Source organism: Haliotis rubra, unplaced genomic scaffold (assembly GCF_003918875.1).
Source record: "Haliotis rubra isolate DU_JTF1 unplaced genomic scaffold, ASM391887v1 Scf1826, whole genome shotgun sequence".
Taxonomy (NCBI): Eukaryota; Metazoa; Mollusca; class Gastropoda; order Lepetellida; family Haliotidae; genus Haliotis; species Haliotis rubra.
The window spans coordinates 50312-75841 of record NW_025765810.1 but is presented as its reverse complement, the minus strand read 5'-3'; the positions used below and the strand labels follow the sequence as shown (position 1 = coordinate 75841).

Sequence of the window (25530 nt, the reverse complement as noted above, 5' to 3'; positions counted from 1 at the left end):
TCTCCTTTTTCATACCATTTTGCTTTTAATCTCAATATAATCCCTTCTGTTTTGTATTTATTTAATTCGAGTTGCTGATCTTTTATTATATTAATTTCTTGTGTCAATTTTGACTGTTCACTGTCTGTTCACTGTCAGTACTGTCTAATTTTACTTCAAGACTTTCAAGTGTTTCATTGTATTCTTCTTCTAATTTTAGTCTTTCTTTCTTTTTCTGGGATGAATATTTTATTGTGTGGCCTCGAATATTGCACATGAGTACTTCGAAAAACAATTGTTCATTTATCTTTAGTACTTTATCTCCATCTTCGTCTCGAGTGTGATATTGATCTACAGTCTCGTTAATAATACCTTGGATTTCTCGCACACATTCGGGATCATGTAACAAACTGTTGTTAAATTTCCAAAAACCCTTTCATTTCTCAAGAGATCTAAATTCAATATGTAACGATATTACTGAGTGATCTGATCTGGTACTATGTTCTATTTTAGAGCTTATGATAGATTTTTCCAAATTTCTACTAACGAGAAAGAAATCTAAACGTGCTTGTTTCAAGGGTTTGGTTTTTTTCTCCAAGTATATCTTTTTACATCTAAATTTAATTCCCGCCAGGGATCATAAAGGTTAAGTTTATCCATCATATCAAGTACAGCTTCTTTTGAATTGGGATTATTTATATGTGAATAATTGAAAGTATCTTTTGATTGATTTTCATTTCTCAAATGATGTTTCTATGACACACCAAAATTGGGTCAGCTATTGGCATGCCATCCTATTTTGATCAGATTTAGGTTACTTACCACTCATCTTTTAATGACTCGATATGGCACATAAACATGACATCATCTCTGCAAATTGCCAAGGCTTGAATAATGCAAAAAAGAGGATTGACGTGTTCGAAAATATGAAATCCACATATCCGTAAATATAAAACATCAGTGCAAATGAATACCCAATCCTGACTATCCTCAGAAACAAATTCATTTTGAAAAAAAAATATGAATGGATCACTGAAAATCTTGGTTCAGTAATGGATGCAAGCAGAAACTTATTTCGACGAGATCCTTCAGTTCATAATCTAGATCAATTTAATATTCCAAATGTCAAGGTTCGACATACTATGGTCCAGTAAATTCTCGTACACCTATTTGTACGTCATAATACAACATAATACAACGGATAAAAGGCAATGGTCCAACATCTGATGTTCACCATCTTGGTTATGTGATAATTAATTAATTGATAAAGCTAACATTGCAAATATATTTGGCCAAACACTGTTTATCAAATTATGTCCCGGAGTAAAAAATCATCAGAAACAACAGGACAAGAAAAGAATAGATTTCAATTCCAATAAGGTGAAGATTCTAATGAATTATTTTCATTCCATTAGCTACACATTGCCCTTGACTAAGCTCATGATACAGCGACAGGGGTTTATAATACTTACTTTCAGCACTTGAAGCATTTACCTGACGCATGTCTCGAAACTCTTTTAGAAATTGTTCATCAAATATGGAATACAGAGAATTTTGCTCCGTGGCATAATGTCATTGTAGGCCCTACACCAAAGCCTGGCCGTGATCATACAGATCCATCAAATTACAGACCAATATCTTTACCAAGCTGTGTCTGTACAACCAGTAACCTGATTTATATATTTAGTGTTCTTTCCGGAAAATTCAAAGTACTACTGATCACTTAGTACGATTAGAACCTGTTGTTTTCTTTGAAAAAACATGCAATACCATGCTATACATATGGATGCATGCCATTTTAAAAGATTTACATGATTTTGGTTAGAGAGGTCGTTTTACTATATAATTTTGTTAACTAATAGGCAGTCTCAAGTCTGAGTGGGGTCTGATCATTACAGTCAGGATCAGGATGTTCCACGAGGCAGTATTTTGTCGGTCACATTATTTAGCATCCAAATATATAGTCTTTCAAAGGTGTTAACCGATTCAGAGGGTGGATAATTGTATTTTTCTAGTGGTATAAATTTGCAAACAATAGAGAGGCCGTTACAAATCTGTATCAATACAATTCTCAAATGGTCACTTGAAAACGGGTTCACATTTTCTCAATAAATAAACTAATTGTATAAATTCCTGCAGAAAATATAAGATACATAAACACCATCAACTATTTTTAAATGGCACCCCCAATTAAGGTTGTAAAAGAGACTAAATACTTAAAGACTCGATGTCGTACTCGATTTGTAGAAAGTCGTCAGGAGGTGATCAGATTACCCTCGTACACTTATATAGATCACTAATCCGATCAAAACTGGATTATGGCTCCATCATATATGGTAGAACATGTACATAGAAGCGAGAAAACCCTTTCCACATTCATAAGAAATCTCTGTCAAAGGCAGAGTCGATTGTACAATTGTGACTATATCATAAGCAGATATTTGTTTCAGCAGTATTACAGCTGTATGATGTTGTTTGTAAAGAAATCGGATCTGGACCAGACAATTCTGGGATTGTCACCATGCGATACGATGGCAGAGCATGTGTGTATGAATCACTATGAAATATTGATGATATCAGCATTCTGTCCATTCTAAGACTTTGTCCTCGATAATTCCGAACTTCTGCTATTGGCAGTCTTTCAGTTGAGGCAGATGAACCTTCTGTTAATCAACGCCGCAACATACTACAGGACTGTAATACCAATGAGTCCAAACCAACATGCAACTGTGTATCTCCTTTATGAGACTAAGTACAATATAAGGTCTTTTTCATACCACCTCTCGGACAACGAATTTAACCTTTCATTTCTGTTACCAATATTGAGTTCGAAAATATATCTCCTTTTCGCCAGCTTTCTTCTCCAGCTTGGCAGTTGGTAAAAAAAAGGTAGACATATCAATAACAGCAATCGTTAAATTAGAAACAAATCAGTAACAGTAGGAACAAGATTCTAACCAGTTAAGAAGTAAATATTATACATACAAATCTTTATTTACAGATGGATCCAATGATGGTGACACAGTTACTTGTGCCACTGTCATTGGATTCAGAACGTTTATCTTCTCGATTACTAGATAACAGCTCCATGTTCGCAGCAGAAGCAGCGCTATATTGACATCTTCTGTTGGTTACCCAGCCATGTTGGAATCTCTGGTAAGACAATGGCTGATTCTGCTGCTAAGACAGCACTCACCAAAATCTGTGGCATTGCTTCTGATACCATTCACCGATTGCAGGCTGGTTATTATACATCAGAGATCTAATGCAGAAAACATTGGACACCCAAGTAGGTATAAATACACTACATGTCATATAACCCAGTGTTGGTTACACCAACTTGCACTGCCAGTCCAGATTTGAAGGTCATTTAAAGGCACTCATGGCTATTTAATAAAAGGCGAGGATCCTTCATTTGTATCCCTTGTGATGAAGGACTTACGGTCAAGCATGTCCTGCTTGACTGTATTATTATAATTCTCCATCACAGGAATAACTCTTTCAACTCCTCATCCATGAAGCATCATTTTAATAGCGTTAGTTTTCGTACAATCATTAATATAATATTATAAAATTGGCTGCTGAGATTGTTGGTTTCCAACTACCCAAATAATCGATTAATGTTCATGCATTCCATGGTTTTGCAAACGCAGCTTGTTAGTGTACTTGTTCAATAATTTGAAAGTGTGATCACGTATTGGGACAATTATAGCATCAAGCCACGAAGAAGGAAATTTGCCCTACGCCCAAATGTCATCAGAAATGAAATAACGGGGTCCCTAAACATTATTCTGGTAAGTGCTTCAGGAGTTGATAATGTAATGTTATCGGCCGGCACTTGTACAAGTATCGTGAACTTGTTGAAGAGCAGTGTGTAGCTCATGAATGGAAAATATATTATTGTAATCTTCCCCAAAAACTGAATTGAAATTAATACTTTTCTTTTCTTGCTGATTTTGATATTTTTGGAATTGAGGTACACAATGAGACGAGGAAGAATGTTTGGCCAACGTTTCATCGAGCTTCTTAGCAATATCGAGTTTATTACTCAATAACTTGTCTCTGACTTTAAGATTGCTAATGCTGGATTTAAAGCCCTCACCTTCGTTTTTCTGGATCATATTCCATACCTTTGATAGCAAACTTTGATGCATAATTTCGCTTAGATGAGCGTCTACTTTGTTTAAAGTACGCAGTGCTTTAGTGTATATTTTTTGCATTTATTCAAAATGTTAACCATAAGATGGCGACAGAAATAATGCTCAGCCTTTTCCCTTGCCTTCCCAGCTTGTTTGCAGTCATCGTTGAACCATGTTTTCCGTATGTGCTGAATTGCCGAGGACTTTGGGATACACTCTTTGTCTATGTGAATTATTTCATCAGAAACCGTTTTATAAGCATCAGGAACGTCTGTGAAAACTGTGTTAGCCTTATTTAATTCCATCACATGAGGATAGGGGAACGTCAAATCGGTTCAACGATCTTAGTATTGAATGAAAATGGCCACATCCACAGAGGTTGTCGTGGCCATCCAAATTCATTGAGTCAGTTTGAGTCGGTTTGAGTCGGTAATCGACAAAGCAAGAGTTGAATAAGTTCCGGTGCCAGGATGTTAAGATGTGTGTTACTTTCAACATCTGTAGTTGGTTGGACCCAGACCCAGAGTGGCTTGAAGTGATCAGGTAATCAGCCAAGATTGCACAAGGTTTGAGGAATTGATTTTAGAGAGTTTGAATACTAGCTGATGAAGGCGGAATGTACAATGAGCACTGAGTGAATGCAGTGTTCACAGAATGCAAACAACGTTCAAAGTAAGTCGCATTTATAAGTGTCAGAAGGCTGTGGATTACTAGGATTGACGATCTCACAGTGGCCCTATTACCCGGGGAGAAAAATGTTAACAATATGTAACTGATGTAAGTTAAAATTATCTTCTTTGATGGGCATTTCAGAAGTTGAGTTGATGAAGAATGATGACAATTTTTATGGATATACAACTTCTTTTATTCTGTCAAGGGCGACGTTTCGACCTTGATTCTAATGTCGTGACAATGACATGCTGTCCATTAAGATGAGTCTTCAGGCCTCTGCAATTGCACTGTATAATATGTGAAGAAACCATTTCATCGGAGGTTTATTGGGAATCTACCCATGTGCCCTTCTAAGGATGAGCATGTTGGATTTTGTTACTGGATCCTTTTGAGACTCTGCCACTTTGATGCCGGCTATTAGGGTTACCCAGCACACACCAGGAGGAGGTTGCTCTTTATGAGTGGTCACTTTGCTGTAAATGTGCGAAGCGAAATGGCAGTATCCATTAGTTCTTAAATCAAAATAATCCATATTTAGCGGACAGGGATTTATACGAGGTCAAGGTCCAACCAAACATACTAGTGCCTATTGCTGTACCTTGTTCGTACGCATGAATCCTTTATGGCGTGCAATGTACAACATGGCTTCGTTAAGTACTTAACAAAGCTATGCAGTACATTACACATCATAAAGGATTCATGCGAGTATTGTCGGAAATAGAAAAAAAACTGTATTTTCTCATTTATCTCTACAATTTATGTAGAAAGGGAGAAATATCTGTTAAACTAAGTTCGGCCTAACTACAGTCTCAGTGGTAGAGAGATAGGAAACGGAGAAAAAGGACTTTACTGAGGGGAAATTAGTGCAGAAATGAGCAATGCGATTTGGTTTTAAGTCCAAAAAGACTTATTTGGAACAGACCATGGCTTTATGCAAATTAGTGTGCGACGATATTGTATTACAAAGGACACTTTTTAAATGCCCAATTTGAAACTAGACGTAGATTCATTATAAACGATAGCTGAGGTAAAAAATAATAACGTTTATGCCGAAACTATTAAGGATGTAGCTCACCGTCACTATAAAAAGAAACAGATAGGAGGGGTCGCGGTGTTACGACGTAAATTGTAATAAAAACGCAAATTGTAATACTTGCAGCAAATTGTAATAAACTTGACGTAAATTGTAATAAAAACGTAAATTGTTATACTCAAATTGTAATAAAAATTGACGTAAATTGTAAAGTTTTCGTTGCGGTAAAATGTAATAAATATTTACGTAAATTGTAATAACAGTTTTAATCTCTCGTAAATACGCGGGTGTTTGTTTTTCGTTGCATTTCATACATCAAATAAGCTTGTTAGGGCGATAACTAAAGAAATAAATTATGGATTTTGTTCAAATTTGGTACCAAGGTATATTTGCGAGATTCACCGACACGAGTGAAATGGAGTGACCTTGAGATAATTTTCGAGGTCGCAGCAAAAACCTGAGGGTTCTGCCAATATAAAGATTTGTTAGCGCGATAACCCAAGAAAGAATTGACAAATCTTAGCCAAATGACGAAAATGATATTCGTCCCGATATATACTCTCCCAAAAAAGAAACGCATCATGAAAATAGCAATTTCATGTAGCAATGAATTAAAACGTGATTCATTTTACAAAAGGTTTTGCTCTGTTTATGAGTCCTATGGTGTTTATGTTTTGAAACATCACAACAAAACGCACTATCCGTAAAAAACTCGTATGTAACAGCATGATTTTCAATTTCGGCGTGTAGTGTCACAGAATACACAATTCACATGCAATGCACGTGAAAGTAGGGGATCAGATAGTCTCAATGATGGGTATAAAAGGTTGATCGCTGTCTGTCGATTATTCACTGTATTTGGAATATTGTTGACGAACGCAAAATGCCACGTCTAAGTGAAGCCAACCGTCATATCGCCATTGGTTTGCTTGAAGCTGGCCAGTCTCAACGTGCAGTTGCCCGACGCATGGATGTTCACCAAACCACCATTTCACGGCTCTGGGAGAGATATCGCCGGCACAATGCGGTAGCAGATGCCCCTCGTAGTGGGCAACCTCGAGCGACCACTGCGGCGCAGGATCGCTACATCCGGTACATCACCTGCGTCATCGAACAGCTACGGCGACCAGTACCGCTCGAAAAAATACCCGGATTGAGGAGGCTTTCTGCACAGACCGTCAGGAACAGGTTGAGAGAGGCTGGTTTACGTGCCAGAAGACCTTATCTTGGCCCTGTGCTTCGACAACAACATCGTCGACATCGAGTTCAATGGTGCACCAACGTTCAGGCCTGGAACCTACCGAATTGGCGTAGAATCTGGTTCAGTGATGAATCACGATTTCTATTGGAACGACGCGATGGAAGAATGCGGGTGTACAGACGTCGACGTGAACGTTACGCCGACGCTTGCGTTCCCCAGGTGGACAGATTCGGCCGGGACAGTGTTATGATGTGGGGAGCGATCATCTGCTGTAGGAGAAGTGATCTGGTGATGATCCAGGGCAACCTGACAGCTCAACGGTACTGTGACGAAATCCTACGCCCACACCTCCTTCCAATCATTGATCGCCAGAGGGAGTTGTTTCAACAGGACAATGCCAGGCCCCACACAACACGTCACACTAGAGACTTCCTCCAGAACCACAACATCAATGTGCTCCCCTGGCCCTCAAGATCACCGGACTTAAACCCGATCGAACATCTGTGGTATGCCCTGGACAGACGGGTGCGACGCCGTAACCCTCAGCCCCAGACACTTCAGCAACTCGCACGGGCACTACAGGCAGAGTGGGCTGCGATTGGGCAACACGAGATTCTGAGACTTATTCGTTCGATGCCGAGGCGATGCCGTGCAGTTCTGGATGCCCACGGTGGTCACACGAGGTATTGACTTCAGCGCCACCACACGTCTCCATGTGACACTCAAACTGACTTTTCTCGAGTTGGTGCCAAAGACGGATAAGTCTGCATTCCCAGTGTGCAATTTCGCTCTATTTCATTGACTCATAAAGCCTACAAGATGTTTCAAAATAAACATAAAAATACAGTAAATTCCTATATACGTTTCTTTTTTGGGAGAGTATATAATCGATATAAAATCTCCTACTGTCCTCTGTATCATGTCTTTTCGCAAATATCTTTTGAGGTTTTGATATGTATAAATATAAAGTGGGGTGGGGTGGGGGTGGGTTTCTAACAGGTATATCAAATCAAATCAAATTAGACATTTGTATAGCGCTACATATCCAGAGTCCTGCTCATGTGCGCTTAGTCGAATGCTCGTTTGAAGAGGATGGTTTTGCGACAAGATCGGAAACTGTTGATATTTTCCGATTTTCTGACATTTTCAGGTAAACAATTCCAGAGTACAGCACCAGGTCTGCTAAATGATCTGTCTCCGTATGTTGTGGTTCGGACAAATGGAATATCCTAGCTGACTAGCAATAAAATGCATCACAAATTAAACTTCAGGAAACAAAATATGCAAGAAACATTTTTGTACGTTTGAGATTGGTAGAGGTCGGCTAGAATCAAACTTAGATATTAAAGGCAATTTGAAACTACAATCGCTTGTTCAAATGACTCCCCCTTCGGTTTACTGAAAGAACTCGAGAAAGAAATGATGGATTTTGTTCAAATTTGGTACCAAGGTTTATTGACTGGAGATTGGAGATTTACCGACACCACTTGAATTTAGTGACCTTGAGGTCATTTTAAAGGTCACAGCGAAGGTGTAACAGTTTTGCACATGCCAAGCTTGGTAGCCACGAAATTAGGAAAGAATTAATTAGATTTTGATCCAATTTTATATCAAGGTGTATTGGCGGGAATCCCCCTACACCAATTGAAACAAAATATGCAAAAAACATGTTGTATGTTGGTAAAAGTCAAACTTAGATATTAAACTGCACAAAAAAGCAATTTTAAACTATAATTGCTTGTTCAAGTGACTCCCCCTTCATGTTTACTGAAAGAGCTTGTTTTGGAGACACTACCCACCCCCCTTTCAGTTGACGTCATCATAAGGATATAACTCATCCTAAAGTTTTCACTTATTCATACATGGTGTCAAGGGTTCAAACTAAATACTGAATGGTCACACAAGTGTCAGCTCTCAATATGTTGTATATCTGGACAATGGGGGTGTCCTAAAAAGACAGTCCCCGTCTAAATGTAAATCAAGCAATCCAAATCTTTGAATGTTGATGATGACGGGAAGTCATCCAATACTATGCTGAACATATTTTATATGATATTATCTGAGGGTATACCATTATCCAAGAGATAGCGCAATAGTGCAGTTGTAAGGCGTCTGCCTATCACGCTGAAGGCCCGGTTTCGAGGAGGCACCGAGGTTCGGTTCCCGAGATGGGCACATTTGCGTAGTATCCTTGGACAAGATACTTAGATCTACACTGTCTCAGTTCACCCAACTGTAAAATGGGTACCCTTGAGTATGTGCTGGCAATGTGAGTGTTTAGTTCATTGCGCCTAACAGGCAGCATGGGAGTTGAAAAAGTATCGGAAACTACGATAGTGTCCTATGATCGGGGATAGTAATGTACGTAGCGCCGTGAGCAGGCAATGTGCCTGGATGTGAGCGCCATATAAGCGGACTATTACTATTACTAGATACCAAATGGGAGATCGTTTTCCATTTTCTGCAAATTTGCAAGAAACATAATACCCCAATGTTGTGATGACTAATATCTCGTTAACCACATTACCCACATGAAATTTTGGATATGTTTTTGCTAATGATTCCTTCAAAATAAAATGGAAGCTTTTTTTCAAACATTGGACATCGAGAATATAGTTAGTTTGACTACTTTTTCAAGGCCCCTCGTAAAATACTTAAAAGAAAAGAGAACGTCTAAAGAAAAAGTCATTTCCATCTCTGAATACTTCTGAGCTATACTGAGTCGAAAAGAAACTTCACATTCTTTCTTCAGGGCACTATAAAAGAACAAGAGATGGTAAGATGGTTAAATTGTTATTATTTCATTGCTGAGATCTGTGTGATGTACACGATACACTGACAGTGCCATAATCAGTTCCATTAGGCTACACCGCCGTTCCAAAACATGGGTATACAGAATGTCAAGTCACAAGAATAAAAATGCTAAATTTCTCAGTTCAATATCGTGTATGGCCGCCCCGCGCAGTCACCACTGCCAAACACCGTCTCCTCATCGACTGCCTGATGCTTGTGAAAACGTGGTTGGGGATTCTGCGCCCTTGCTCTTGCAAGGCAGCGCCAAGTTCCTGCTCTATTGGATTAAGGTCAGGGGACCTCGATGGCCAGTCCATGACGTTGATTCCAGCGTTGTGGAGAAAATTTCGTGTCAACATCGCAGTATGCGGCCGAGCATTATCATGCTGGAACTGTAGACCTATGACCTAGGGCCATGAGCGATTCCGCCAGGTGGCGTTGATTAAGAATATAAGGAACGAGTGTGCAAACAAGACCGTACATCTCTGGTCGCCAGTAAACTGCAGTGTTGTGATGTTGTGGAACGATGTTTCCACGGATGACCGAGTTCAGGGTGAACCTGGTCGCGGTAAGCAGTTGTTTCCACGGATGACAGAAGTCACCCACCACCCCACTTCATGCAACTTCCGCCCCCGAATCTGTCGACTTCCTGTACACAACATTGGGCATACCGTTCACGACGTCGTCTCCAGACTCAATGCCTGCCGTCCGCGAATCTGAGGGTAAACCTGGATTCATCGCTAAAGACGACTCGATTCCAGTCTCTCTGGGTCCATCGGAGGTGACGTTTGGCCCACAGCAGATGTTGACGTTGATGAAACGGCGTCAATATTGGCCCACGATATGGACGTCGAGAATAGAGATTGGCAGCCCGCAACCGATTTCGAATGGTCTGTGAGGACAGTCGACCTCTAAACATCTCAGCCCTGGTTCGTGTAGCCGGCAGAAATCTGTCACGTAGGTGACGTAGGACGATTTGACGGTCTTCTGCTCGTGACCTCACACGTGGACGACCCGACCTTGGGCGATCAGAAGTGGTGCCAGTTTGTTGTAGACGACCTCGCAAGTCATACACAGTACGACGGCTGCATCCCATTGCTCTTGCGACGTCAATAACTGATCTTCCCGCTTGCAACATGCCAACGGCACGTTCACGTTGCACATTTGACAATCATGGCATTTCAAGTACCGTTAGAACTGTGGTTTCAAAGTGTTTTTTCAATTCTTGAGGCCAATGCAAACACGTGCATATGAAGAAACTTCGATGCGAAGATCACGTGATCGACTGCACGTGCAAAACCTGATTTGGCACTAACGTCATTTGCACGACGAATGGATGGGTTTGAGTTGGTTTTGCTAACGTTTTTCTAGAGTCGAAAGATAGGGATCCCATTTCGGATACATAGATGTATCATCTGAGAAAAATTATTCATTATTTTTCAAATTACATTTTGTGAAGTTTCTTTTTTGACTTAGTATATTTAAGTACAAAAAGCAAAGGAATAAAGTAAATAATCTAAAAAGAATAGCCAAGGGAAACGTTTAATCTATTTTTGATAACTATTTATCACCACAGTCTACTCAATCAGGTGGTTACTACTTCATCATGACCCTTTCCCCTTCTTGTCACTGATGATTCTGGGATACCTTCAGTTTTTACAGATTTTGATAAAGCTCAAAAATTAAATGAATATTTTGTGTCTGTTTCAAATGTTACTGATGGCGGCAAGACTTTGCCACCTGCTAGCCATCGCTGTTAACAGTATAACAAATGTCATTGTAACCGAAAAGGAGGTATCTGATAAGACCTTACCAGCAAACAAATCTAGTGGACCTGATGGCATTAACATGAGAGTGTTAAAACGAATTTGTACATCTATAGCTGAGCCTCTTTGTTTGTTGTATAATATATCACTGAGTGACTGTATTTCCTACAATGTGGAAAACGGGTAATGTTACTCCTATTTTGAAAGAAGGAGATGCATCCCTCCCAACTAATTACAGACCTAATAGTTTATTACCTGTCCTTTGGAAAATCCTTGAAAGAATAATGGTAAAGCATGTGCACGACCATTTCCATGAACATAACATTTTAAGTAAATTCCAGTCAGGTTTTACTGCTAGTCATTCTACTACATCTCAACATAGACATTTATCATAATATATGCTCAGTCCTAGATAATCACCACCTTTACTGTATGCTGTTTTGTGATATTTCAAAAGCTTTTACAGGGCATGGCATAAAGGTTTATTGCACAAATTAGAAAATGATGGTGTTCGTGGAAACGTACTTAGTTGGTTAACTAACTATCTATCTGGGCCCGGTTGTTCAATACTCGGTTATCTTAACCGCCGGTTAACTCTTTAACCGGCCGTTAGGTAACCGAACGTTAAATATGCGTTGTTCAAAACATGGTTAGTCATGCCGTTAGCTAACGTCGCTGTCAAAGTGTGGTTAACGTCACTGGTTAGCTTCCATATATCCCATAGTTCCGTTTTCTGTTTACTTTCGCTTTACCAAAATGGAAACGCAAAATGTCGCCTGCACCCCGAGGAAAAAGAGAAGTCGAAATTTCTCTGCTGACGAAGAGAATGTAATCCAGTCAGTGGTTGAGGCCAACTCTATAGTTTATCATAGGCATGCGAATGTCGTAGCGTTACGAACGTTTTGTATTGGAACACAAGGTTCCAGCCGTTTGCATCATTTATATTTCAAAGACATTATATGATCCCAGCTCTGTGTAGGACTTACTTCAATTCCAGCAACAGAAAAGACATTTTAATGAAAAACTATAGCACAGCTATAGATAAAATATGATGAATCCATGAAAATAATATTAATATTAGAAGCATGTTGTCCGTGGAAAGAAAATGTATACATATTACACACAGAGTTACGCTTAGACGGCTACAGTCTTAATGAGTCTTTGAATTCCCACAAGACCTATCGCTCACTTTTCACTCCTTAAATTGTCATGACTGTATGGCCAAGTCGTGAAGATGCTATCAATATCATTTATTAATTATTTGCCAAGTCTGTCAAAAATTGTAATGTATGAACACACATTGCCAAATCTTTTAACATGAAACAATATAGATGTTGTAAAATTAATAACAGAGCTTTTATCTGAAATATGCATTCAATACACATAAAAACTTAATATAATACTAGCACCACGTGCAAGTAATCAAACTGTAATCGTACTATAGGCCCCATGGCCAACACTGCTGAATAAAATCGATCTATTATCCGACCTTACTTTTGACAGGAAACTCACGAATAATACTGTGCAATATCGTCATTATCTGAACGCCTTGACAGACACATATTCCGGAAAGATGTCTTGAAAAACATGAAGCTGCGTCTAATTTATAGATGAACATAATTTCCTCGATACTCATTAATCAGATGAACCTTCATTTAGTTCAATTCACAAGTGACTGCAGAAAATGCATAATTCTTGTTAATGACTTCACGGTCGGAAAACATATATTATATTTCATAAGTGCATTATAGAACGCTGCAACGATTCGACAGAGAAATACTATTGTGCCATAGTATTCCTTATATGAACCTATCAGTGTATAACATTAGCATTCAGATATTGTTATAAAATAAGTTACAAATTCCAAATATTATCGTGTAATATGACAAGAGATAGTGTTGTGTTCGCTGTGACAAAGAGGTTTCGATATTCAAATATAACATTTAATCAAAGTGACTACGAAGTAGGCTTGCATATCACTCACAACAGAAATAGATACATAATAATGTTATGTTTATTTTCCTACACATCAGTTGCGAGAGCAATGCTTATGCTAACTAAGTTTTCATCAATTAATACAGCATTTCTAAAAGATGATTTGCTTCAATTAAAACATTCGAAGAATGAAAAAGAAATTAGGCCTATTGCTGAAATGATTAGTAAAAATATAATTAAAATCCATCTATGGGAAGGGATGCCAGACGGACATATCAAAACAAAATAGGATAATTACTAGGAGTATAGACTTTCAAAATAGCATATTAATTAACAATGATATCAGTTTTTAATAAAATCACTAATAATTCTGAAACGTTGCCGATAAGCCTGGAATCGTGTTCAGATGTTTTCATAAATACACTCACACGAACGCCCAAGTGCACTTTGCGCCCTATTGGATAGTGTTTACAAAATCCCGTTTCGCGAAGGCCGGTATTGAAACGCCCATTACATCACTTGTATTTCATATTCAGCGGCGACAAATGAATCACTGCATTCTAAGGCTGGGACGGGTACTCGGGTACTCGAATCCGGGTCGGGTACAGCTGGAATCGAGTCCTATTTCTAGGAATCGATTATCCGGAAAGGGAGAGAGCTATGTAATGACAAGGGCAGACAATAGCTTGTCTTCTTCATTTTTGATGTAACACACATTTACATCATTGAGTGAGTGAGTGAGTGAGTGAGTGAGTGAGTTTGGTTTTACGCCGCATTCAGCAATATTCCAGCTATATTGCGGCGGTCTGTAAATAATCGAGTCTGGACCAGACAATACAGTGATCAACAACATGAGCATCGATGTGCGCAATTGGGAACCGATGACATATGTCAACCAAGTCAGCGAGTCTGACCACCCGATCCCGTTAGTCGCCTCTTACAAGCATGGGTTACTGAAGATCCATATTCTAACCCGGAAATTCACGGGTTTTTACATCATTGGTATTGTCCGATTAATGGAGCATAGTTTTAATGACTAATTTATCTGTGCATGAGCAGTGAGTAGTTAAGTTACAGTAGCAGCAGGAACAAAACGTTCGTTGTTATAACGAGGAATGTAAGTAATGGTGTTACTCTCTATATTGGTTAAACAGACGTAAATTAAATAGCTTGAGGTCAGTATTAATGTCTTATTACCAACTGTTCAAGTTTTCTACAATAACCTCTGTCAAATCGTGATTGAATATTCAGAAAGTTGACCATTTCTTACATTTCCGGGTACTCGATTCCGATTCGGGTACGTACATGCGGGTACTCGATTCCATTGTTTCCTACTCGTCCCAGCCCTACTGAATTCCTCATACATTTTAGAATCTAATTACAACTGGTCTTTTTGGCACCAATCCCAAGTGTCTAGATAAAGTGAAACGAAAGATATTGCGGGTGGAAACAACTGCTGTGCTCGAAAGACAACACCTGTTTGAAATGTAAACAAAGAAAATTTCAGACTTTACATTGTGTAGCATTTTCTCAAATTTTCAGACACCCATTTGCATGGAAAGAGCATATTAGCAAGAAATAGGAAATTAAAAATAGATACAATACAGGAATGTGATGTGTTTACACGAAACTGTCAAGTTTCAGTGCTGCGTGACGCCATGACTGATGCAAAATCACGCAGAACGACAACGGTAATAATCGGCATTTCTGGCTTCTTCTCTTTCTTAAAATGGGAGTGTATTTGGCAATTTCTCTGAGGTGAAGGTCGGTAGAATAAGAGTATACACAATCACCATATCCCGCCGATTACACTTTCAGTATCATAATGTAATCGTTCGGATATTTTTTCATGAAACTAATTTAATTATCTACATGTAGCCTTGTTCAATATCATATCATACGAGGGTATATAGGGTGTACGTGTTATATTCTTTGAAAGTGTTTGTTTGAATAATATTTACAGAAGAAATTCACACATTTAGTGTAGTAAAGCATATATAAACCTTTCCACAAGTGTTAAAAGATGAAATGTAGGCATCATGTACTTGTGCAACATGTTTTTAAGTTCCTAGATACAGTTTCGTATGTAACTCTTCGGCAGAATAATTTCCAATATCGAAGTCCAGTCCACGATACACCCTATCCTTTCTTTGCTGAACTGGCATCATGAAAGCAGTGTTAGCCATGAACGCCATTTGCGAGTTAACCACACTGTTAAAAAGTTAGAGGCGGTCCTTAGGTGTGTTAACTTAACGTCACGTGAACAGCCTGTTAAAAGTTAACAGAGTTTTGAACATCAAGATAACCCTCTGTTATTAGGTAACAGTCGGTTAAATGTACTTAACGGCTGGTTAAAAGATAACCGAGTTTTGAACAACCGGGCCCTGATAGACGACAGTGTGTCTCTGTTAATGGAACATTATGAAAAACTAAATGTTACTGCAGGGGTTCCTCAAGGATCTGTCCTTGGTTAATTTGTGTTCCTTGTATATATCAATGATTTACCAGGAAATTTACAAAATATCACAATAATGTTGGCCGATGACACATCAATCGGTGTTGCGGGAAAATATGTAAAATCCATAGAAGCAACTCTCAACTATGATTTAGCCTAATTGAATAAATGGGCAGAAAAGTGGTGTGGTGTGTTCTAACGGTTATATCTAGCATACTTTAAGTCAAAGAGGGGGTGGTGGTGGTTCTAACGGTTATATATCAAATACATGTAGAGGCGGGAGGCCTAACGGGTATGAACAACAATACAAACTTTCATGCATTTATGACCCACATTTTCGAACCTTTTATCAGTCTCTAAAAGGGAGCTGACAATAGATTTTAATGAGCTTCGTCCTTCAAGCCTGAAAACCTTTTAATATGGTTGATTAATCCTTTGTCATTTATCAAAAAATGTAGTGAGGTTGTGCTTTATTGTTATAGATTTCCAAAATATATGTCGACACTATTGGGACGTTGGTAACTGTCATCACACAATATTTGACGACATTTCTCATGGTTTGAATATAGCCGACTTTATAGAAGATAAATATCAGTTTACAACACAACTGCCTAAATCTTGGTATTTTCGGAACCAGAGAAGGGATATGTCGATATTTAGGTCGTTAACCTAGCATATTATGGTCACGAATATAATTTCTATTTATTACCGAAGTCTTTAATTGAGGAAATTACGCGATAGTCTACTTTCCAACAAAGGCAGGCTGCCCGTCATCGTTGTATTTAGAAGGCGGCTTCTTAGAAGCAACGTGACGTCATAACATTGTTCAGGATGTCATGTCACCATGACAAAGTGATATTTTACCCGGTGCATATCGCATGAAAACAAATTATCTCCGATGTGTTTGCCCTCGTAAGTTATAAGCATTGCTATGATCATTCTTTAAGGTTAATGCCACCCGTTGAATTCTTTGTTGTATTTTGAGCGGTGAAACTAAATAAATGATTTCTTTAGTCTACCCATAACAATTAGGGTGTCAACTTCCACTGTATACCTTACAGAAAGAAGTTTTGACTTTACTTTGATAACGAGCACATCTGATGAGATTCCTTGAAGCAAATGATGCAATTCAATATCATTTCTACATTTTATTTTAAATGCATCAATCAAATACAACAAATGAGTCTAGACAGATTGACTGCTATGTGGCAAGGAATAACCAGGCGCCAGCGATTTATGATATCCTAAGCAAATGTAACTTAAAATTCCCTCTCATAAAAATACAATAATATGTAGTAATATGATGAAGAAAATAATACGAAACAGGTTAAACTATGACAACGCAATATATGAATGTATGATCGAAACATAAATCATAATAAATCACATATGATTCAAACATTAAATTAACTTCAAATATGTCATTGCGTCAACATTGAAAATAATTCGAAAATGAAGAAAAAGAAACGTACATTTCAAAGCGTAAACAAACAATTTCCTGTTATTTTGGATATGCTATGAAGAGCTTCAAAATGTAATAGAAATAACATTAAATTATTGAAAGCTATTACTCGTAAAATATGTCCTTGCGTCAACATCGAAAATAACTCCATAATGAAAAACAATTAACTTTAATTTTCGAAACATACACAAATAATCTCTGGCTTTTTTAAGACGTGTCACGAATAATTTCACAGCTGGTAGAATTAACATGAAATTATAGAAACCATATGCTAACAAAAATGTGAAAATTAGTAATGACAAAGCGTTTGTCACAAACATAGCTATTACCCCCGTCACATGTCGATATCTGAATGTCGCAATTATCCCTGTCTGACCCTGAAAATTATGTAAACGTTACCGAAACTGTCATCTGATGACTTGATACAAAATGCGAACAAATTCCATCCAATAGGTTTGGAGATATCGCAAGAATACTAGCTGTGACCTTGAAAATAATCCGAAGGTCACTGATTTCGACTGGCGTTAGACGATACTCCCAACGTATGTTGGTACTACTTTTAAGCAAAACATATGAATTCTGTCTTGTATTTTCGCACTAAAAAGTTAAACATGTGCAAAACACTTTTCACTGTGAACTTAAAATGAGCACAAGTTTCCCAATCAATTGGTGTTGGGGGAATCCCGCCAATACACCTTGATATAAAATTGGATCAAAATCTATTAATACTTTCCTAAGTTCGCGGCTACAAAGCTTGGCATGTGCAAAACTGTTACACCTTCGCTGTGACCTTTAAAATGACCTCAAGGTCACTAAATTCAAGTGGTGTCGGTAAATCTCAAATCTCCAGTCAATAAATCTTGGTACCAAATTTGAACAAAATCCATTATTTCTTTCTCGAGTTCTTTCAGTAAACAGAATGGGGAGTCATTTGAACAAGCGATTGTAGTTTTGAAATTGCTTTTTTGTGCAGTTTAATATCTAAGTTTGATTCTAGCCGACTTCTACCAATCTCAAACATAGCATATTTTGTTTCCTGAAGTTTGTGATGCATTTTATTGCAGATTTTACGTTTTTGGGGAGTACCAAGCCAAGATACAAAGTCTCACAAAATGGGGATCGTGAGGCTGCAACATAGCAAAACCAATTTGCTTGAGGCTGACAGATAATATGTAGAAAAATAAAACATAAAAACAGCTGCATTTGTATCATATTCTAGGTGAGGCTGACTGAGGCTGGCTGATTTGAACGTCCCTCGTAGTTATACCCGTTAGAAACCCACCCCTACCCCACCCCCACTTTATATGTATACATATCAAAACCTCAAAAGATATTTGCGAAAAGACATGATACAGAGGACAGTTTATATCGATTATATATCAGGACGAATATCATTTTCGTCATTTAGCTAAGATTTGTCAATTCATTCTTGGGTTATCGCGCTAACAATCTTTATATTGGCAAAACCCTCAGATGTTTGCTGCGACCTTGAAAATTATCTCAAGGTCACTCCATTTCACTTGTGTCGGTGAATCTCGCAAATATACCTTGGTACCAAATTTGAACAAAATCCATCATACTTTCTTGAGTTATCGCCCTAACAAGTTTATTTGATGTATGAAATGCAACGAAAAACACCCGCGTATTTACGAGAGATTAAAACTGTTATTACAATTTACGTAAATATTTATTACATTTTACCGCAACGAAAATTATTACACTTTACGTCAATTTTTATTACAATTTGCGTATTGCAATTTACGTCAATTTTTATTACAATTTACGTTTTTATTACAATTTACGTCAAGTTTATTACAATTTGCTGCAAGTATTACAATTTGCGTTTTTATTACAATTTACGTCGTAACACGCCTCAAAAGCAAAACCTGGGGTCGGGCTTGGGGATAGAGATATCAGCTAAGATAAGATAATCCTTTAGGGCAATTATACTGGGGAGGTACACGGCACGTCATAACAATTTACAAATAATATCCAGTCCTGTCGATCTTCGGGTGGTCATGCCACCTATATACTACGATGCTTTTCTATGGTTTTCGGGTATCATACTCTCTTACATATCTCAACATAAACTTTATGAAAGACACGTAAGATGTTAATCAGTAGATGAGACAACACACATGAAAAAGCACAAAATATCTTTGAGATGACCCCTTGTGCGTGACGGTCCGTCGTCATACCTGGCTGAGCGACCTAATTGCCATCTATGGTCTGATCTATTGTTTTCAGCAGCTATTGGTATTTTTTCTAAGTTTTGCCCGATTTTACGAGTAAGCATGCTTTTCTGGATATCGTATTACGCATCCTACTGAAGTGGGTTATTTCGACATATGCTGTTTGCATTTGTGTCAATTTTAGGGATACAGAGTAACAGCCTAAAACAGTTTTTGTCTATTTCCGACAGTACTTTTTTCTTATAGGTACCTTATACAACAAACAACACCACAGGATATGATGTGTTCCCAAGAAGAAGACCAATAATAATCTAAATTCACATTTCCACTGAATGCAAACCATGACACAATGACGTTCCTGATTTCCTGAAAATGGGTAAAGTCAAAGAGTGCAATTTCGGATTGGAAAATATAATTTAGCTGCATTTTAGGTTCTGTTAACTAATGTATGCCACCTAAAGAGTGCCAATTGAACAGTAGGAACCGATTACATGTATGTCCATCACATTTCCAGCTGGTTGGTGTAACATCGCAGTGAACAAGCCAACTTACAGCAGCACCGACTATGACGGAAAATCATCTTCCTCCCACGCCGTAGACGGTAACCTCGACGCTGTGCGCAGTCATAGCAGCTGCTTCACAAGCTCTGCGGCATCGCCATGGTGGATGGTAGACCTCCAGGGGAACTACAGAATAACAGGCGTCACCATACAGCGACGAAGCGATGGATATCGTAGGTTCAATATACAGCTGTGTGATAAGAGATAATTTCAGTTACTTAACGTCACGTACAACTCAGCCATTGACTGTTTTAGTAAAACCCACAAGCATGCTGCAGGCAAACCAAGGAAAAATGAAATAAACATCAACAAATCAAAAGAAAACCCCTCACTTAATAAACGCACTTGGTGTGTCATCACCACACCTGTAATTGTGTCTTTTCAGTGACGTCACTTTCCACGACCTGCCGTTATATACTCCCCATCAAAAGTTTAGACTCACTAGTGTAAATGTAGCCATTTACTTAAGTCAACTGTTCTAAAATAAATTTTGCACAAGTTTCCATACTGTTTAAAGGTACTGTTTACACATGAACTGATGTATTGCAAAACACGTTTGTAACGGTGAAAAGATTATTGTCATGAGTTCAATAAATGATGAAACTCAGTGAAAATTGGCGAATTCTTAACAAAACTTTACACCAAAACGCGGCTGTTCACATGCATGATATTTGCACATGTTTTACAGCAATTTGATGTATTATCCTCGTGCAATTCATCTGCATAAGGTTTTCAGTTGGTTCCCCCTAGTTAGTGTAAAAATTCATCTTCGATGTAACCACATATATATATACATAACATGTAGTGAGTACTTTAAGTGAGTCTAAACTTTTGATGGGTAGTATATAATGTGAAACAGTGTTCAAGGCGGCGTTAAACCCAAACTCACATCAATATTGATAGTATTACACTAGATAATTGAGACTGGTCTTTCATTCGTCTATTCTATACATTTCGCCGGGTACAAAAAAATATCATCCTTTGAGTTCGAGATTTCAAATGTAACGTTTGTGTTTTTCGAAAAACTGTTTCGAAGATCTTACGTTTATAAACTGAAGGGTTAATGAAAACAGTTTTTCTGACTATATCACTAGGGTAATACCATCGCGAAACTACTATACACATATTAAATACCTGTTATTCTGAGTTCGAGTCCCAAAATTTATCGCCACCATACCCGTGCCACCATCATTTTCAGCCGCCATCAAACAAACAATTGCACGACAGTTTACATGATGCCCATGCTTTCATTACACTGACTGAGTTAGAGAACAATGAACCGTGCTGTTTTTCAACCATTGTACATTTGTGTTCAAACCATTACCGTATAGTTAATGAGTTAATATAATTTTACAGCCCCTTTAGAAATATTCTCCAATATGACGACGTGAGACACCTGCTATCCCACATTCTATCCATACATACGTGGAGGAACTCTGTTACCACCAAATTACCACCCGTGAAGATCTGGGTTAGATTTGTTCTACGCTTGTCGTAAGAGGCAACTAACGGCTGCTCACTTGGTTGACGCATAGTAGGCTCATGATCGTCAGATCCAGATTCTATTATTTACAGGCCACCCTCAAATAGCTGAATACTGCTGAGTGCGGCTTTAAACAACAATCTAAAGTAATAGCACACTACTAACTGACTGACTGAGTTTGGTTTTACGCCGCTTTTAGCAATATTCCAGCAACTTCACGGCGGGGGACACCAGAAATGGGCTTCACACATTGTGCCCATGTGGGGATTCGAACCCGGGTCTTCACCGTGACGAGCCAACGCTTTAACCACTAGGCTACCCCAGGCTACCCCACCGCCCCAACAGCACGCTAACTGATAAGGGTCGACAATACAGCTCTGTTCTCTTGATGTGACATGTATGCGTACAGGAAATATAAAATATACCACGACATTGACGGATAATTTGATTGGTAAATTTTACTAATGTATATTGGTTAATCATCGATAATCCCTTCTCATTTTAGAGCTACTTCATATCGCGTAGGAATACTTTGCACGCGTTGACCCCTGCATGATCGTTCTGTGTGGATTATCGATAGATAATCAGTCAACGAAATAAATCGCAATTTTTACATAGACGGAAATATTGAATAAGAATTGTTTTTCCTGAAGCGATGAAGTGTATTCCCACGGTGTTTTTACTTTTTACAATGTCGATTGCGAAAATAGTTTTAGATTCTCTGTTGCTCAGGTCAGAGGTGCATGTAACAAACAAAACGCTGACAAAGAGGTATATGTGGTCACTGGCATCAAGGTGTATAGAGTCACTCGCGGGGTCTTAACGTGATATTCTAAAGATTTGCAATACGGTTTTAAAAGATACTCTTAATTTTGTATTTGAGTTTTAAACATTACAAAAATTACCATTTGGGTGATTATATAAGTACCAAGTTCTATGTTTGTATCTATACATATATATATCTTTGAATGACCATGTCAGTATATGTTCATGGTGTTCTACCTTCAGACCATGCATAGCCCAAGCCCAGTTCATTTAGACTTTACTTCACATATGGGTCTCAGTTTATCCTGCCGCTTTACAAAAGCATCATGTCACAACGTTCCATTATTGGATATCTTTATATGTAATAATTTTACCCAGTACTTTAACCTATGCGTATACAAATGAAGGAAATCTCTACCCAATTCGGCGAATTGAGATTTATTTTGTATCGAAGAGCTTACAATTAAGTCAGCGCTTAAATCACATGTTTATGAGATTGTTTAGAATGACTGACTGAGTTTTGGTTTTACGCCGCTTTTAGCAATATTCCAGCAACATCACGGCGGGGACACCAGAAACGGGCTTCACACATTGTACCCATGTGGGGATTCGAACCCGGGTCTTCGGCGTGACGAGCCAACGCTTTAACCACTAGGCTACCCCACCGCCCCAGATTGTTTAGAATGCCAAAGAAAATCTTCTTTGCCTGGATGGCACTTTGTGTTGAGTGGAAATTGCATGGCAGTTTAATAGACAAAGAGATATGTATTTAGTAACAACATCCAATGTTTTGCATTATATAACCATTTTTCCGTTTTGATAGTTTAGTCCCGTGTTGGAAAACAATTACCTTATTTTAACCGTTAGACATAACGTTTCACTTTTTTGTGCCGGTTATGTACAATACCCTGTGTTTCTGTCACAACAATAAGCCCTGATGCTGTTCGGTCTCAGCAGCCATATGTAACGATTTGAAATGAAATTACTTTGTTTACATACCATAGCAGTACATGGCACGACCGATTAAATACGGTAGAATTGGGTTCTCTTTAGCTTATTCATATACCGCCCAAAAAGCTATGTTGTCAAACGTGTCTGTCATTTCTGTTTCCATCAGAATATCGTCTCAGAGACCTTGCTATCGTGGCGTTCAGAGAAGACCCCCAACAGAATCCTTCAGCGGACATCATACCCTGCACGGAGAAGACGGGAACCCTAGGGGCCATGGACACTCTGCCCTGTGATCAGCCAATAGTTGCCAGATTCGTCAAGATCCACTATTTACCAATTTTCACGGAAATTCTCACGTTGTGCGAAGTTCAGATCAGCGGGGATGTCTGTAGCAGAGGTGAGCTGGTGTTGTTTTAAGCCGCAGCCGGGTCGGCTTCAGTTGTGTGGTCTGACAACAAATCACTGATGGACAGATGAACAAAACGCAAAAGCCCGACACTGAACTGAACCAGTGTGCAGATATAAATAGCTTCGAAGTACACCAAACACTTCGCCTGAAATGGTATATTTGTCAAAAGTCAAACCCGTAAACACAAATTGAATTGGTTTGATTTTCCTTCAGCAGAACCCGTGAAGGTCCGGGTTAGAATATTGATCTTCACTAACCCATGCTTGTCGTAAAAGGCGACTAATGGGATCGGGTGGTCAGGCTGCTGTTGATCACTGTATTGTCTGGTTCAGATTGGATTATTTACAGACCGCTGCCATATAGCTGGAATATTGCTGAGTTCGGCGTAAAACTAAACTCACTCACTCATTCGTTCAGCGGATGTATTGTAAGATTGGAACAAAATCCTTGTCAGTGAAACCGGCTTGTTTGTCAATACACTATCATCCTAAAAGTGAGTAAAAGCATAATCAGTCTTAGTGTACTGGGATATTTCATTCCTTATTTCGGGTCATAGAAACCGCATGCCGACTTATGCCATAGAAGCCGCATGCTAAACAAACTATAGTGGTAAATATACAAACTATTCGACCATTTGCAGTGGGCGTCTTCTTTATGAATTTTCCTTTTACAGATACCACAAAATGCTTCAGCACATCTGTGGACATCGTCAACGGGATGTACTTAGTTGTCGACTCAACCGACAAGAGAATCGTCAATGATTCAACTCTTAGCTACTGTAGCAACAAGTGCTATCGTGAAAAAAACTGCTATGGATTTAACTACAATCTTGCCTCAAAGACTTGTGAACTCGCGTTGAAAACCCCAACACAAATTGTGTCGGATGCTGGCTTCGTGTACAGTGTCATGCCGTCATGTTTCCTGTATTGCAATGGCCATTCCGTGAACATCTGCTAAAGGAGTGTATATAGTTTAACATCGCCTTGCACAGTATTTCAGTTCTATCACGGCTGCTTGATGTGGGAGGACAGGTGATGATGGAGGTGTGATCTTGTGGTTGAAGTGATGCAAGGTGTTATATCTTTACCATCTTGATGAAACCAGCGAATGCGTGAGTCTGATTTTACACCGTTTTAGCAATATTCCAGCAATGTCACGGAGGTGAATACCAGAAATTAGCTTCACACATTGTACCCATGTGGGGGATAGAACCGGGGTCTTTGGCTTGACGAACGAACGCTTAATAACCCCAAGAGAACTCCACCGCCCTCTAAACTTTCGGCGGGCACATGTATGGTGATCAGGAGTGAGTTTAGGTTTACGCCGCACTCAGCAATATTCCAGCTGTATGGCGGCGGTGTGTAAATAATCGAGTCTGGACCAAACAATCCAGTGATCAACAGCATGAGCATCGATCTCCGCAATTGGGAACCCATGACGTGTGTCAACCAAGTCAATGAGCCTGACCACCCGACCCGTTAGTCGCCTCTTACCACAAGCACGGGTTACTGAAGGTCAATTCTAACCCGGATCTTCACAGGTCGTATGGTGCTAAGAACATTATCCGATAATCAATGTGACAACCCAGGGCCATAACGTCTCATAAAGGGACGAGAATCTGCACGGCAAAATACGTTATTTTGGACGCTTGGCTTACTTGGACTTTCTCTGTTATAGCCTAATTATAGGAAGCATCATAGCATGTGTCAAACAGTACACGGTTGCTGTGAATGAT

General features: G+C 38.8%; 1 protein-coding gene across 1 annotated transcript in view; it reads left to right on the top strand.

The window, feature by feature from the left end:
• The window catches only part of LOC124273650 (fucolectin-6-like), a 40975-nt gene extending 15802 nt beyond the window's left edge, over positions 1-25173 (top strand). Inside the window, exons 2-4 of the mRNA XM_046708923.1 lie at positions 20142-20360; positions 23553-23783; positions 24469-25173. Of these exons, the coding sequence (XP_046564879.1) occupies positions 20142-20360; positions 23553-23783; positions 24469-24752 (734 nt within the window). The 3' untranslated portion in view covers positions 24753-25173. The remainder of the gene's footprint in view (positions 1-20141; positions 20361-23552; positions 23784-24468) is intronic.
• The last annotated feature ends 357 nt before the right edge of the window (positions 25174-25530 follow it).